The 12,297-nt window shown below is 40.4% G+C and overlaps 1 protein-coding gene across 3 annotated transcripts; it reads right to left on the bottom strand.

Moving 5' to 3' along the window:
- On the bottom strand, window positions 1-12,297 carry tfcp2l1 (transcription factor CP2-like 1). Of its 3 annotated transcripts, none has more exons than XM_051402910.1 (15): window positions 12,142-12,297; window positions 11,543-11,691; window positions 9,590-9,663; window positions 7,128-7,233; window positions 5,989-6,095; window positions 5,754-5,906; window positions 5,452-5,562; window positions 4,506-4,609; window positions 4,016-4,067; window positions 3,789-3,882; window positions 3,593-3,683; window positions 3,082-3,164; window positions 1,473-1,615; window positions 686-737; window positions 1-585 (listed from the first exon to the last, which is right to left on the bottom strand). In XM_051402910.1, exons 1-15 carry the CDS (start codon window positions 12,198-12,200, stop codon window positions 548-550), a joined length of 1,416 nt encoding a protein of 471 aa, XP_051258870.1. In that variant the 5' UTR covers window positions 12,201-12,297; the 3' UTR covers window positions 1-547. The 3 variants fall into 3 exon arrangements, 2 of the variants coding, with proteins under 2 accessions (XP_051258870.1, XP_051258869.1); XM_051402909.1 differs by having other exon boundaries at window positions 11,543-11,721; window positions 12,142-12,296; XR_007885124.1 differs by lacking the exons at window positions 1-585; window positions 3,082-3,164 and having other exon boundaries at window positions 11,543-11,721.

Raw genomic sequence — 12,297 nt, 5'->3', positions numbered from 1 at the left:
AACAGTGCAAAATACTTTATTTTGAGTGAAACACACTCATCATAGAGCCACAACGACCAAAATCCTCCTCCAAACTACAACACTGTGTCTCTGTTTAAACACACAGCAGGCCTATGGACATCAATACATCACTTTTACCAAATCTAACGTTACAGTTCATCAAGAAAACCAGCCAGAAACAGTCAGTAGACTACAGCACAGCATTTCATATGTGAGAGCATTAAAACAACATAACACAGTTTTGTTCATTTGTATTTTCTGTTTTTCTACATGATGATGTTTGAAATTTACTTTTTATCATGAAAGTCATTAACTTGCATTTAAAGCCAAAAATATACTCACACATGAAGGAGTAATACACAACAGTTGACCACCAATTACAATCAATCAGTAACTGAACACAAATACGAATAAAACTAAACGGAATCAGCAGTAAACTGAAAGCTTAACAGTATTTTATTCTACTGTATATCTCAGCAAATGTCACATATTGTAGTATAGAAGGATTCTTATATACAGTCTGTACAACCTCCTGAGCACCTGCTGCTCATTTCAACACAACGTGGTAGCCGTCTGTGTTTTCATCTGGAAACAGAAAGCGAAGCAGTCAAAGATCACTCAACAACACCACATTAAAGAATGATGGATGCTGAATGTTTGTAGCTTAAAGGCGGAAGATAATTACCCCTCGTAGTGCTGAGGATGAAGCTCGTTTCCTCCCTGAAGTTCTGCACCATCTGAAACGAAAAGGGTCGACCCGTGTTAACTGCAGTCCTCCCTCCTGACCCCCCAGCTCTGTGAGCCAATGGGGGTAACAGACGTAGGTAGATGGTTGTATAAACTAAAGACAGGACTGTACTGAACTCGTTACAGGTATGTCACATAATGTAACAGCTGTTCAGCCTCGCACACACTTAAAGGATAGAGAGAAACAGGGCTTTTATTAGAAGTTTTACGGTATACAGCGATGATTTGTTGTATTACATTTAGTTTTTAGGAAAAAATTATTGAGCTCCAGACCTCGGTGGCCTCACAGCTGTCTACGGCCACGATTACAGTGGTAAATACTCTAGAGGAGAGCCTTCTCACTGATTGCACTTTCTTTTGTTCTAAATCTAAATCTAGTTCAGTAATTCTCCATACTGTCTACAGATGCAGTACCTTTCATAGATAGATAGACAGATCAAACAGGCTTACAAGACAGACTATCAGTGTACATGAGCATAGGTGTGAGACCAAATACAAATTATAGGAAAACATGAACAGTTATTATAGTTATTATAATATTCTGTATGTCTTTATACTGGAAGCTGCAGTAGGCGACTTCTATGAAAATAACGTTTTGTCATATCCTGACAGTTGTACAGATAATCTGGTTCCACCTGCTCCTAATGGGATTTGGAAGAATCCACTGGGCCCGAATGAAACCAACCAACCATTTGTGAACAGTGTGAGGAGTTAAGGGCTGATACCTCATCGGAGACTATGACGTGGATCCCGTTGGGTTTCTGTCTGTAGATGTGTGTGATTTGCTGTGGACTGATGTTATACAGCAGAGCGATCTTCTCAGACAGGTCCAACAGCGTCAGCTCCTCCAGGTACAGAGCATGGTAGACTGCGGGGGGGCAAAGGAGACAGTCCATAAGATCACATCATACACTCTCAAATCAAAAGGTTTTTCTAGTCGAAGAAAAGAATCTGATATAAATGGAGACTAATTTGTAAAAGTCTTCTCGTCAGTATTTCATATTCTAGATATCCAAAATATGTGATGACATCATTTAAACATCATAAGATATGAGCATATGGAAGGATAATGTGACTCTTCTTACTCATTTACATACCGTGTCCACTTTATTAGGTACATTTTGACAATCTAAAGCACTCCAAGTCTGCTTTTATGGTTCCTATAATGGTTTAACCATGAGCTTAATAATAAACACATAATTCAAATTGCATATTTTCCAACCTAATAAGCTTTGTAAACATGTTATGGGCAGGGCTGCTGTATCAGATTGCATTATATCACTGTGTGCAACCTCAGAAAATAACAGGCACTCCCAGTAAAATACAGCAGCTTTATTTCTAATAAGAAGATTATTTATTGTTGTTGAATCCTGAACAGAACCGGTACTACATAGCTGGTTTTATATTGAAACAAAATATTACAGTAAATGTAAAACTTGATAGTATTGATATATGTTTTTAAATTAATTTAATAAAAAGTATATTTTAGAGGTTCCACCATGTACCACTAGAGGAAGCTCATATATGTACCGTAGTTTGAGAATCAATGCATTCGATTATACGCAGTAATTTGAAGTAATAATAATATCTCTTGAGTTCAAGTTTAGAAGAAGAAGATATACTTTATTGATCCCCAAGGGGAAATTGTTCTTTTCACTCTTTTTTTATACAGACACACACACACACACACACACACACACACACACACACACACACACACACACACACACAGGCTGAAATGCACACTTCATGCACTTCTGGACATGCAAAGGGGAGAGAGATGGTGGAGTGATGGGGCTGCAACGTTAACAGCGCCCCATGAGCAGGTTTTTGGGGTTAGGTTGCCTTGCTCAAGGGCACCTCGGCAGTGCACAGGAGGTGAAACTGGCACCTCTCCAGCTACCAGTCCACACTCAATATTTTGTGGTCTGTGGGACGGTTGCCAAGCCAAGTCCCTACACACTGAGCTACTGCTGCATAATGAAAAAAAGCCTTTACATTCATGCCACAAAAGTTTAATAATGTCAACATTTCGATCCTGTTCTGGATCTTCGTCAGGCCCGAATGTTTGAAAGACCTGAAACCACACCTTTATTTATATAACGACGGGTGTTAATCCTCCCAACCAGGACGACAAACATCCAAAAACAATGAACAATACAAGAAAGTACACAGACAATCTGTACATCAGAATATCCACATACACAAATCACATACATGAAAATCTAAATATATTGTAGAAAAAGGGAAGAAATCGTCAGCTCATGTACAGAAACTGCATGCATTAATTAACTGCATATAATAAGACTCATATTACACAGCATGTGCACTTACTCTCTCCACCCCCTGGCTTGATGGGAGGTTGATGTCTGGCCTGCTGCTGACACACATAGATGGTAAGACGGGGCTGAATAGACCTGGAGAATGTGAGCACAGGCTGTAATGCTAGCACTATGGAGGACATGCAGTAGCAGTAGATGTCTTAAGATGCTTCTTTGTTTGCCCTCTTGTTCCTAAACACTGAATTTTAGGGCTTTTTGGGAAGTTTGTCTTCACTTTTCTCTAATCTCTTTAGTTTAGTAACATCAGTGTTTTTGTGTCTGGAGTCTGGTGGAGAGTGATAGTGATATTACAGCTGTTCAACTAAAGGTCTATCTCTGTAGGGATCCTTTCCAATTAAGGATTTATTTCCACCAAACCAGAGTTGGTGATTGTTGGAAACACAAACAGAGACGCTTTTAATGAGTTTTATTCTGTTTCTGTCCTTTTGTTGGGGGGTTCTGGCTTTTTGAGATCTTGTCACTCTAGTGTGAAATCTAGCGGAAAGTAACCTTTAATGTCTCACCTTCCTTTCATGGTGTTAAAGAGGCGAATACCGTCTGCTGGTCCACAGATCTGGATCAGATCCTCCCTGCTCATCCTCAACAGATCACCACCTGCAACCACAGCAGAACATCAGTGTTCTCCTCCTCTGACTGTCCTAATGTATAACTGTCCCGTGGATCTGCGTTATCTGTGTTTGAGATCTTTCCGTCCGTTACCTGAGAAGCTGGAGAAGAGCCTTGAGAAAGGTGAGAACCTGTGACGCTGCAGCCACTGCTGAGTGTCCTGCGGCGAGGACGATGGCAGAAGGTGCTACATGTCAAAAAGAAGAAGAGCCCTTGAAATGAGTATAGCAGCACAGCATCCACTGTCTCCAAATACTGGCCTAAAAGGAATGAGAGAGCACCATTAACACTTTCACAACGCACTGAACTCCGTTACTTACATCAGAGCAGCCGGGCATGAGCAGATCCTCCTGCTGGTTTGGAGAACAGTTGCTATAGAAATGTGCACGAAGAGGAAGGAAAGAACAGATTGGGGTGATTGGATTAGTATTTTGTTCGTACCGCTCTGAAAAACATCTTTCTGTCCAATTACTGATGCAAAAGTGTCTGTTTGTATCTGTTTATAGAGCCCACTTGTGGAAGAGGGTTGAGTAATACTGGTAAGCACCCGTAGAGGGAGCTGTTATCCCACTATTACACAAACAGTACAGCGGTCAAACCCTCGGCCTAGAAAGAGAATTTACATATTTTACTGCCTTTTTATATTTAAAATGATCAACAAAGCTGAAGTCAAATCATTTTATTTTTTATTAAATCAATACAGTTTAAACCCACATTGATATTAACCCACAGTTCTCCTGCAGAGCTCTGCTGAACCACATTATTTAGGCTGGAGCAAAATGGTGACTTTCTGTGTGAATGCTGACTCACCCCTCTGTGAACCCACAGGAGGTTGGCGAGCTGTGGTAAACGGGTGACGGAGTGCTGCTGCTGCTGTGGATGGTGAGATTCAGGGCATCAGGCCAAGGGGAACACTTGAGAGAGGGAAAGAGGAAGAAAGGAAGAAGGCGTTTTCTGATTATTCAACCTGGCAACGTAAATATATTAACACAAAGGCTGCAGGAGCAAAAAGATCAATGTTACAAAACATATTAAAGCTGCACTAATCTGTATTTTAATACAATGGATCAAAGGACTATGTGTTCAGGTGTTGTTTGTAGTAGCGGCATTTTAGCTTCTTCTTTCTTTTGGGTTTTTTTCCTGCTTGCAAACTCTTCAGCAGCATGCAGTCGAAGTTAGCAACTTTATCTCAGTATTTGGTTCACTTCTGTGAAGAACAGTCATGTAAATTGATGACTAAAAGACACTGAATTTGTCACAAAAGATGCCTTTTAAGTCTGTTTGATTGTTAAAAATGATTAAAAATACAGAATACAGACAGAGAATTGTATTAAAAAAAAAAATCTGCTCCGAATTCATCCAAATCTCTGGTTTTACACAAACTTCCTGCAGTTACTGAGTTCACTGTTTGTGGGCATCAGTGTTAAACTGGGACCAGTTCCAGTGCTGGTTTTCACACAGTGTATGAATGACAAACCAGATTAACACTACAGCACAAACTGCTGAGTCACTTGACGTTCAAACCCCCCCCAATCATTGACAGAGCTCAGCACTGACGCAAGCACACCTTTAATAAAGACTGACTAAAAACAAGCAGAGCAACATATTAACACTGATACAGTACGGGGGTTGAACTGCAAACGGGGAGGGGGCGCACAGAAACATAAAACACCAGTTTATGGCCTCTTGGAAGATTAGATACATATAGATAACAGAAGAATTCACTAGTGTGGGATCAATAAACAGCATTACTGACCTCTTTCAGCAGGGTGGTCTCATGGGACGCCTGATACTTCTCTCTGTCTTGGAGGGTCTTCTTATCAATCTTTTCTCTGTCTGTCTTCAGTTTACGATCGGCTCCTTTAGGCTTAAAAAAAAAAGACATTGGAAGTGGAAATATATAAACACAGACGTCTATTATTAATTATCTTTTGTGTTTTCTTACTTTTACACAGTTTACTTTTGAGTTTCTGAATTTAAATTTCCGTTTAATCGGCAGCGACATCCCGACATGTGACGTCACATCATCACGTCCCAGAAGGGAAGAAAGTTTCTTACCTTGAAGACTTTGACCTGGCAGCTGGACGAATGGACATGCTCCATGTATTCCCCGTGCTCATTGGCGGTGAAAGTGTCCACCTGGATACGAAAGGGCACGCCTTTCTCCCCGCCGTGCTTCCTCGGGGTGAACTCGGTGCTGATGCAGTTGACCTGAGGAAGACGTGACAACTGTAAGTTTGCCATATATAGCATTAATAATGTTCCCAGATGTTTGACTAGAATCTATCCGTACCTGGATGAAAACAGAAGCGCTCTTGACAGGATCCCAGAGGAACTCAATAGTGTTGAGGTGCAGGGGATGCGAACGGGGCTCCAGTAACCCCACTGACAACGGGATATCTGCAGACAGCGAGTCCGTTTACATTAGCTACAGAGCTCCTGAACACGTCTCGCTATGAGCAACAGGTGCTAGCTGATCACACTTTGGTTATTTCGGATCTGAATTTGGTGTGTTGAGCTGGACGGACTCACTGAGAATGAGCTGTCAATCACAAGGTAGCCCCGCCCTAAAGCATACCCTGCTTTATGGTCTGTTTTACTCTAAATGGGACCATCAGTTACTAAATGAACATCATGCTGTATGGAAGAAGACTGAAACTAGAGACTGAGACCAGAAACTCATCAGGAAACTGTTTACTGAGCTCATAAATCAACTGAGAAGTCGACTCATTTCTCCATAAGACTGAATGGTATCAGTCTTTATTGCCCCCTGCTGGTTGTTACACAGAATACAGGTCTAAGACACTTCACAGACTCAGAAGCTCTGAGAAGCCTGAACTGCCAGAGTTAAAAATAACAACATCCTGTTGGGTTTAGGGGTATGGAGAGGCTTTTTTGTACGACTGGGCCTGGAAGGTTTCATAACTTTTTGCACACCAAATCTGTTTTTTTTTTATTGTTGTATGTTTAAATATAAATACAAGCTTGTGTTGCATCAATCATGTTTACACACTGACTCCTCCTCCTCGCTCGGCCTCTTGTACCCGCCAGGCCAAATGCAAGATGCAGGCAGAGAGCGGAGACAGCCTGCAGACGAACCTCCAGAGGACAGACAGCTCCTTTATCAGCAGGTGAAACTCTGCTTGTTCTTGACAGCTTGGACCCAATTACATTTTCTGTTTCTACTGTCAGTGAGAGGACCACAAAATCATCTTTATTGTGTGACGACTGTGTCTCGTCTCATATTGTGAATTTCACAACGGATAGAATAATAAAACACATTGGTTTCTATGGGTACAAAAATACAGACTTGATGTGCAAAAATGAGATTCCTTTCACTTAAAGTAGATTCCAGTTCCACCGAGGTCGGTGCTCGGGACCTAATAATACCCAATACTTTGATACATCAGGTCAAAAGTACGATCAGCTCACCTATATCCAGGATTCGGTCTCCAGGTCTGTTCCACCTCCATCCCTCCAGCTGCTGGTGCTCCATATACTGCAGCCGACGGTCGTGAAACACCACGCGCACAATGCTCTGCGAACAGGCAGGATCAAACGTTTAGGGCCCGGAGCACAGCTACAGCTCGAGCGGGGGAGCTCGCACGTAGCCCAACAGCCGGACTGTTGGGCAAAGTGCGAAAAAAAGGCTCCCCTCATTTATTCATTAAGACACACTGAGGCAGTTTCTTTAGGGAAGGGTGAGGAGGTGGAAATTCACAGTGAATTTCATCTCCATTCCTTCCCCGTCACTGCCAATGAGCTACATGTGATCTGTTTGCAGTATCAACAGGGACTTTCAGGGCTCCCACATTCACTTGGCCACCGAATTTAAAGATCCCATGAAATGGATGAAATGGATATTTGAGCTCGCCGAAAGATTGCTAGTTCCTGGAAAACAGTTTCTGTTCTTTCTCTCCATACCCAGCGGCAACCTCCGTGGCTGCAAATGAAGTAACAGAAACTGCAGTTCCTCTAACGGCCACTAGAGGCTGGCTCCAGCAGTGAGTCAGTCTCCATAAGGCCCCAAATTAAAATGTCTTTACAGCAGAAATAAACATGTTTACAGCCTGGTTTTTTTAAAGCTAATTTCCCCGTTCATGACAACTGTACAGGGGTTGAATTTTTTACCTGTTTAAATTATATTAAGGTTTAAAGTTCTGTACAATTAAAGGTCCAGTGCGTAGCATTTAGGATATCTATCTTTTCATTAGTGTGTAATCACCAGAATTGTTATGGTTGAGACTTTTATATAGGGGCGTTTTTTGCGGCCCCTGTAGGTTTTCCTTTGTGCTTGAAAGTGCAGGGTGGAGCGAGGGAGTTGCAATCTGTGTCTACACCACTATATGCTATTAAATCCTACACACTGGACCTTTAAGGGCGTGGCTGCTTTGAGGTTGTTTTCAGTAACCAGGCTTCATTCAGCTCAACCCACAGGACTGCCAAGATGGCGACGGTCAGCGCCGACCACACCGAGCTTCACAGCGGCTCTTCAGAAACTTACGGGTGGTGACGTCACGGAGACTACGTCCATTTTTATTTTATTATCTTTGCTCCGTACTGACCAGTTTCAACAGGAAATGCAGTATTGATACCATTTTATGGGACCTTTAAGAGCTTTTCGGTGATATTCAAGCACATGAATTTGGAGTTGTGACAGTCAGAGTTAGATAGCACTAATACTTCATGATCACGTCAGGTTGAAGAAGGTTTTTTATTATGATCACCACGGTCACAAACTTCAGATTATTTATGTGGGAACCCTGAACAACAAAGAGTCTGAATTCTGTCAACTGCATCTTTAGTAGCTGTTGTTACTAACTTACTGACCCACTTTGTGTTGGCAAATAACATCTTTTCACCACATCACATGTACAAAAATATATTTTTATTTAAAGGGGCACGCCACCGATTTGATGATGTAATGAAAATAACCTTGAAGATGTCATCAGGGTTTGAGACGTATCATTTTTAACAGGATGCCTTTTTAAAAAAAAAAGAAAATGGGGATGTGTGTTAGCTGGCAATTAAGAGGCAGTGAGGGTCTAATAAAGGATGATATCAAGTTGCATTATGGGAAATGTAGGCTCATTCTAGGGACTAAAAGTCAGGATATCTTAACCTCTGCTGCTTCGATTTTCATGCTCTGTGATCTGTCTGTTGGGACATTATAGGCGCCCTTTTAAAATCCTGAATGAAATAAACAGATAATAAATGAACAACCTGTAAAAACACACAAACACCGTCAGGATATTTCTGGAGGGAGGCTCATGCATGACCGAGCACCAGAACCCGGCACGTCACGTGTTTGCATAGACGCCACCTGTCCCATTCTCGCGTTTCTAGGATGCTACCGCTAACATTACGGTCTCAAGCAATGGCAGCCGGACGACACAGGCATGTGAAGTGCATGCACTCAAACAGAAATGAGGTGCAATGAGCTCTCCTTACTTCTTAAGTGAGTGTTTGCAATAAACGGAGTCACTTTTGACCCGTGTGCTGAAGATGAAGTGATGGGCTGCTAATGGGTTTTAATCAGAAAGCGGGAATATACCAGTTTATTTTAAACATTTCAAGGAAAGAAACAAATGTGCCCAGACATAATTTAAGTATAAAGATGCCCAAGTTTGTATGAAAATTTAAGAAAAGAGTGTGTGTGGTAAACAGTTTTTGTTTTTGTGAAGTCTAGGAAAAGAGAAAAGGTAAGTTTGGGTGATAGTACCAAGCTCTCCAAGGTCGACACCCCACCCCAGAAGTGGAAGGGAGGGTCGAGGGACCTGTGACGAACCAGGAAATGCATACATGAAAAACGGATAAGAGAAGAAAGAGGAAGAGGTCACATGAAGGTCAAAAAACAGACAACAAAAACAACAAAAAAAACACCTTACACCTACCTTTACACATTTGCTGCTTATATCTGTATACTCCACTAGTTTTCTGTTAAGCATACGGATTTCGTAGGACTGACCTACATTTTAAAACATTAAAAAAAACCTGATTAAAATTGAAAAATGGGAAATCAGTCAATCAGAAAAGAGGGTCAGTGGAGATAGAAATTGAATTAAATTAGAAACCTTTTAAGCCAGATATCAAGGCGAGCCACTAGAAAACTTTTTTACGTATCTCCATCCTGATCAAATATGATACATTAACTTTAATATCACAAGAAATTGTCATTAAAATAGCCACTGTAGGGACACTGTAAGACTATCAGTGCTTTGTCAGCAGAATAAAACTGGCAATTAACTTGGTGTAGTTGTTGGTTTACAGCAAGCTCACTTTCATTGTGTTTGCAATCCAATCAAATTACTGTACAGCAGATAAGCAGGGCAAACTTGTAGATAAATAAAGGTAAACAGAGCACAAATACAAACTGTCACTGTTCAACAAGAAGAGACAGAAACAATCAGAAGTGGAAGAGGATGAGGTGAAAGAAAAGTACAATTTGGAAACGAGAAGACAAAGAAGAAACGGAAAGGAGGGAGAATTAGATTAGAGGATGAAAGTCAGACAGGTAGACCTTTTTCACAGCAGCCATATTGACATGAAATAGTCGGGTAAACACAGGTGATTATAATGAGCACTCAAACATAGTATCACCTGTGTTTACCCGACTATTTCATGTTAAAATGGCTGCTGTGAAAAAGGTCTTTTAACACTCATGTAGGAGCTCATGTTGCACAGATAAAGAGCCAAAGATTTATTGTATTTATGTAATTATATATATTTATATAGAGTCCAGGTCAGCCTACTTTATACTGTATGTTTGATTATTATTCTATGGAAGCAAAAAAAGGCCATGATCATTTGAATTTGATTAAGCAATAAATGAAATTTAGAATGTTTACTTACTTGAAATATAAATACCACTGAATTTATGTGGTCTGTATTCTAAATTTCAGATTTAAAAACTTCAAATACTTACTTTTTCTTATTTTTTGTATTTTTTTACATACTTATTATTCATTATATGTTTTTTTGTAATTTATTATACTTTGTAATAATATATTATTATTTAATTTTCTGATTTATCTAAGTTTTTATATGTATAAAACATAGATAAAACATTATATTATATATATGACACTATATTTATATGTATATGTAACTAATAATGTTTGCTAACTAACGGTGCAGTAATACTTTAATAGGGATTATCCTCTGGAGCAGGAACAACTTAAACTCAATATTCATTTTAAAGGGTCTGCAAATTAAAATTAGTAGAAATAATTTAATGGAATAAAAAATCAGGTTGCTTTATCTTGGATAAGTTAAATAACTGTTAGACTTCTGTCCAATAAGATTATGTCCTATCAATCACATGCCCCAAAAAAAGATATTTTTTTAATTCAAACCACATAAATCCAGATAGATGCTTTCCAAAGTAAAATGTTTCAGTGCTGTGAATTTAAACTTAAATATTCAGTATTGATAAACTAAGTGAAAACAATAAGCAGATTTATTTGGTAATACTGGAGGACAACGCATTATTTTGCTGTTTCTTTGCTTCCATAGAATCGAACAATTTAGAGTTCTGAAGTGACCAAAACATTAAAAATCCAGAGCTGCGACTGTTAGAGCATTAGCAAAGGGAATCTCACTTAAATCAGCTTTATTGATTATTCTGCTGCAGAATAAAGATCATCTGACAATTAAAGAGTCTCTCAGACAGCTCCAGATTTGTCATCCTGATGCCTCTGCACACACAACTCTGTCCTTCCATGTTTCTGGCCTTTACTGGGTTGTAAATTTAAACCTAACCCTGGCGCTGCTGCAGGGATGTGACAACACGAGCTCCAGTCCCATTCAGTCAGTGCGGACATTCAGCGAGCAGGACGGATAGCTACCTTGGTTGAGATAAGTGAGACTCTCCTCCTGCTGTTTCACAGCCGGCGAGGTGGGTGCACTCAGAATATACTGGAATGGGGTCCTCCGGGCGCCATTTTCAGCCATAAGCCTTGCTTCTTCGTTTTTCAAGAAAGGCGCCAAGGCCTCTCTGAAAGAGACCAGAGGGGAAGAAGAGGGGCTGAGCACAGCGAGGGGGGTGGGGGGGGTGGGACGATAAAGGTGATTGTCCTGTTTTATCTAATCATTTAATCACATGAACAAAGGTGCAAAAGGTTGATGTTACAAAACACAATGTTACTTATCCAGCTTATTTTAAATGTATTAGACTGAAAAAGAGAAAGAAAAGTAGTCTAAGTGGTCTGTTTTTGTTGATTTTGAGTGCAATGCTCCTTTAAAATGTGAATAATAATAATAATAATAATAATAATAATAATAAAGGCAGAATTACTGCAAATCTGCACATTTTAAAAACACATTATAAGCCACACATAAGCCTGTTCCCTCCACATATCACTGCTTTGCACTGACACTTTGATTTAACCACATGCAAGCGGCTGCAATCCACAAGTTCTCTGAAGCTGCTCAGTGTGTGCTTTACCTAATGTAACTAGCAGAGTGCTGGTGGTAGGACTCAGGCTGGGAATGGCAGAACAGCATATTTTCCAGTGCGGTTGTCTTCTTGTATCCCGGGACCGGTGGAGAAGAGGTGGAGACAGAGACGGCTCAGAGAGAGAGAGAGGTTTTGAAGCCAGAC

The sequence above is a fragment of the Dicentrarchus labrax genome, unplaced genomic scaffold (assembly GCF_905237075.1).
Source record: "Dicentrarchus labrax unplaced genomic scaffold, dlabrax2021, whole genome shotgun sequence".
Taxonomy (NCBI): Eukaryota; Metazoa; Chordata; class Actinopteri; family Moronidae; genus Dicentrarchus; species Dicentrarchus labrax.
Note: the sequence above shows the minus strand (reverse complement) of the source record. Positions and strands in the feature narration are given on the sequence as shown.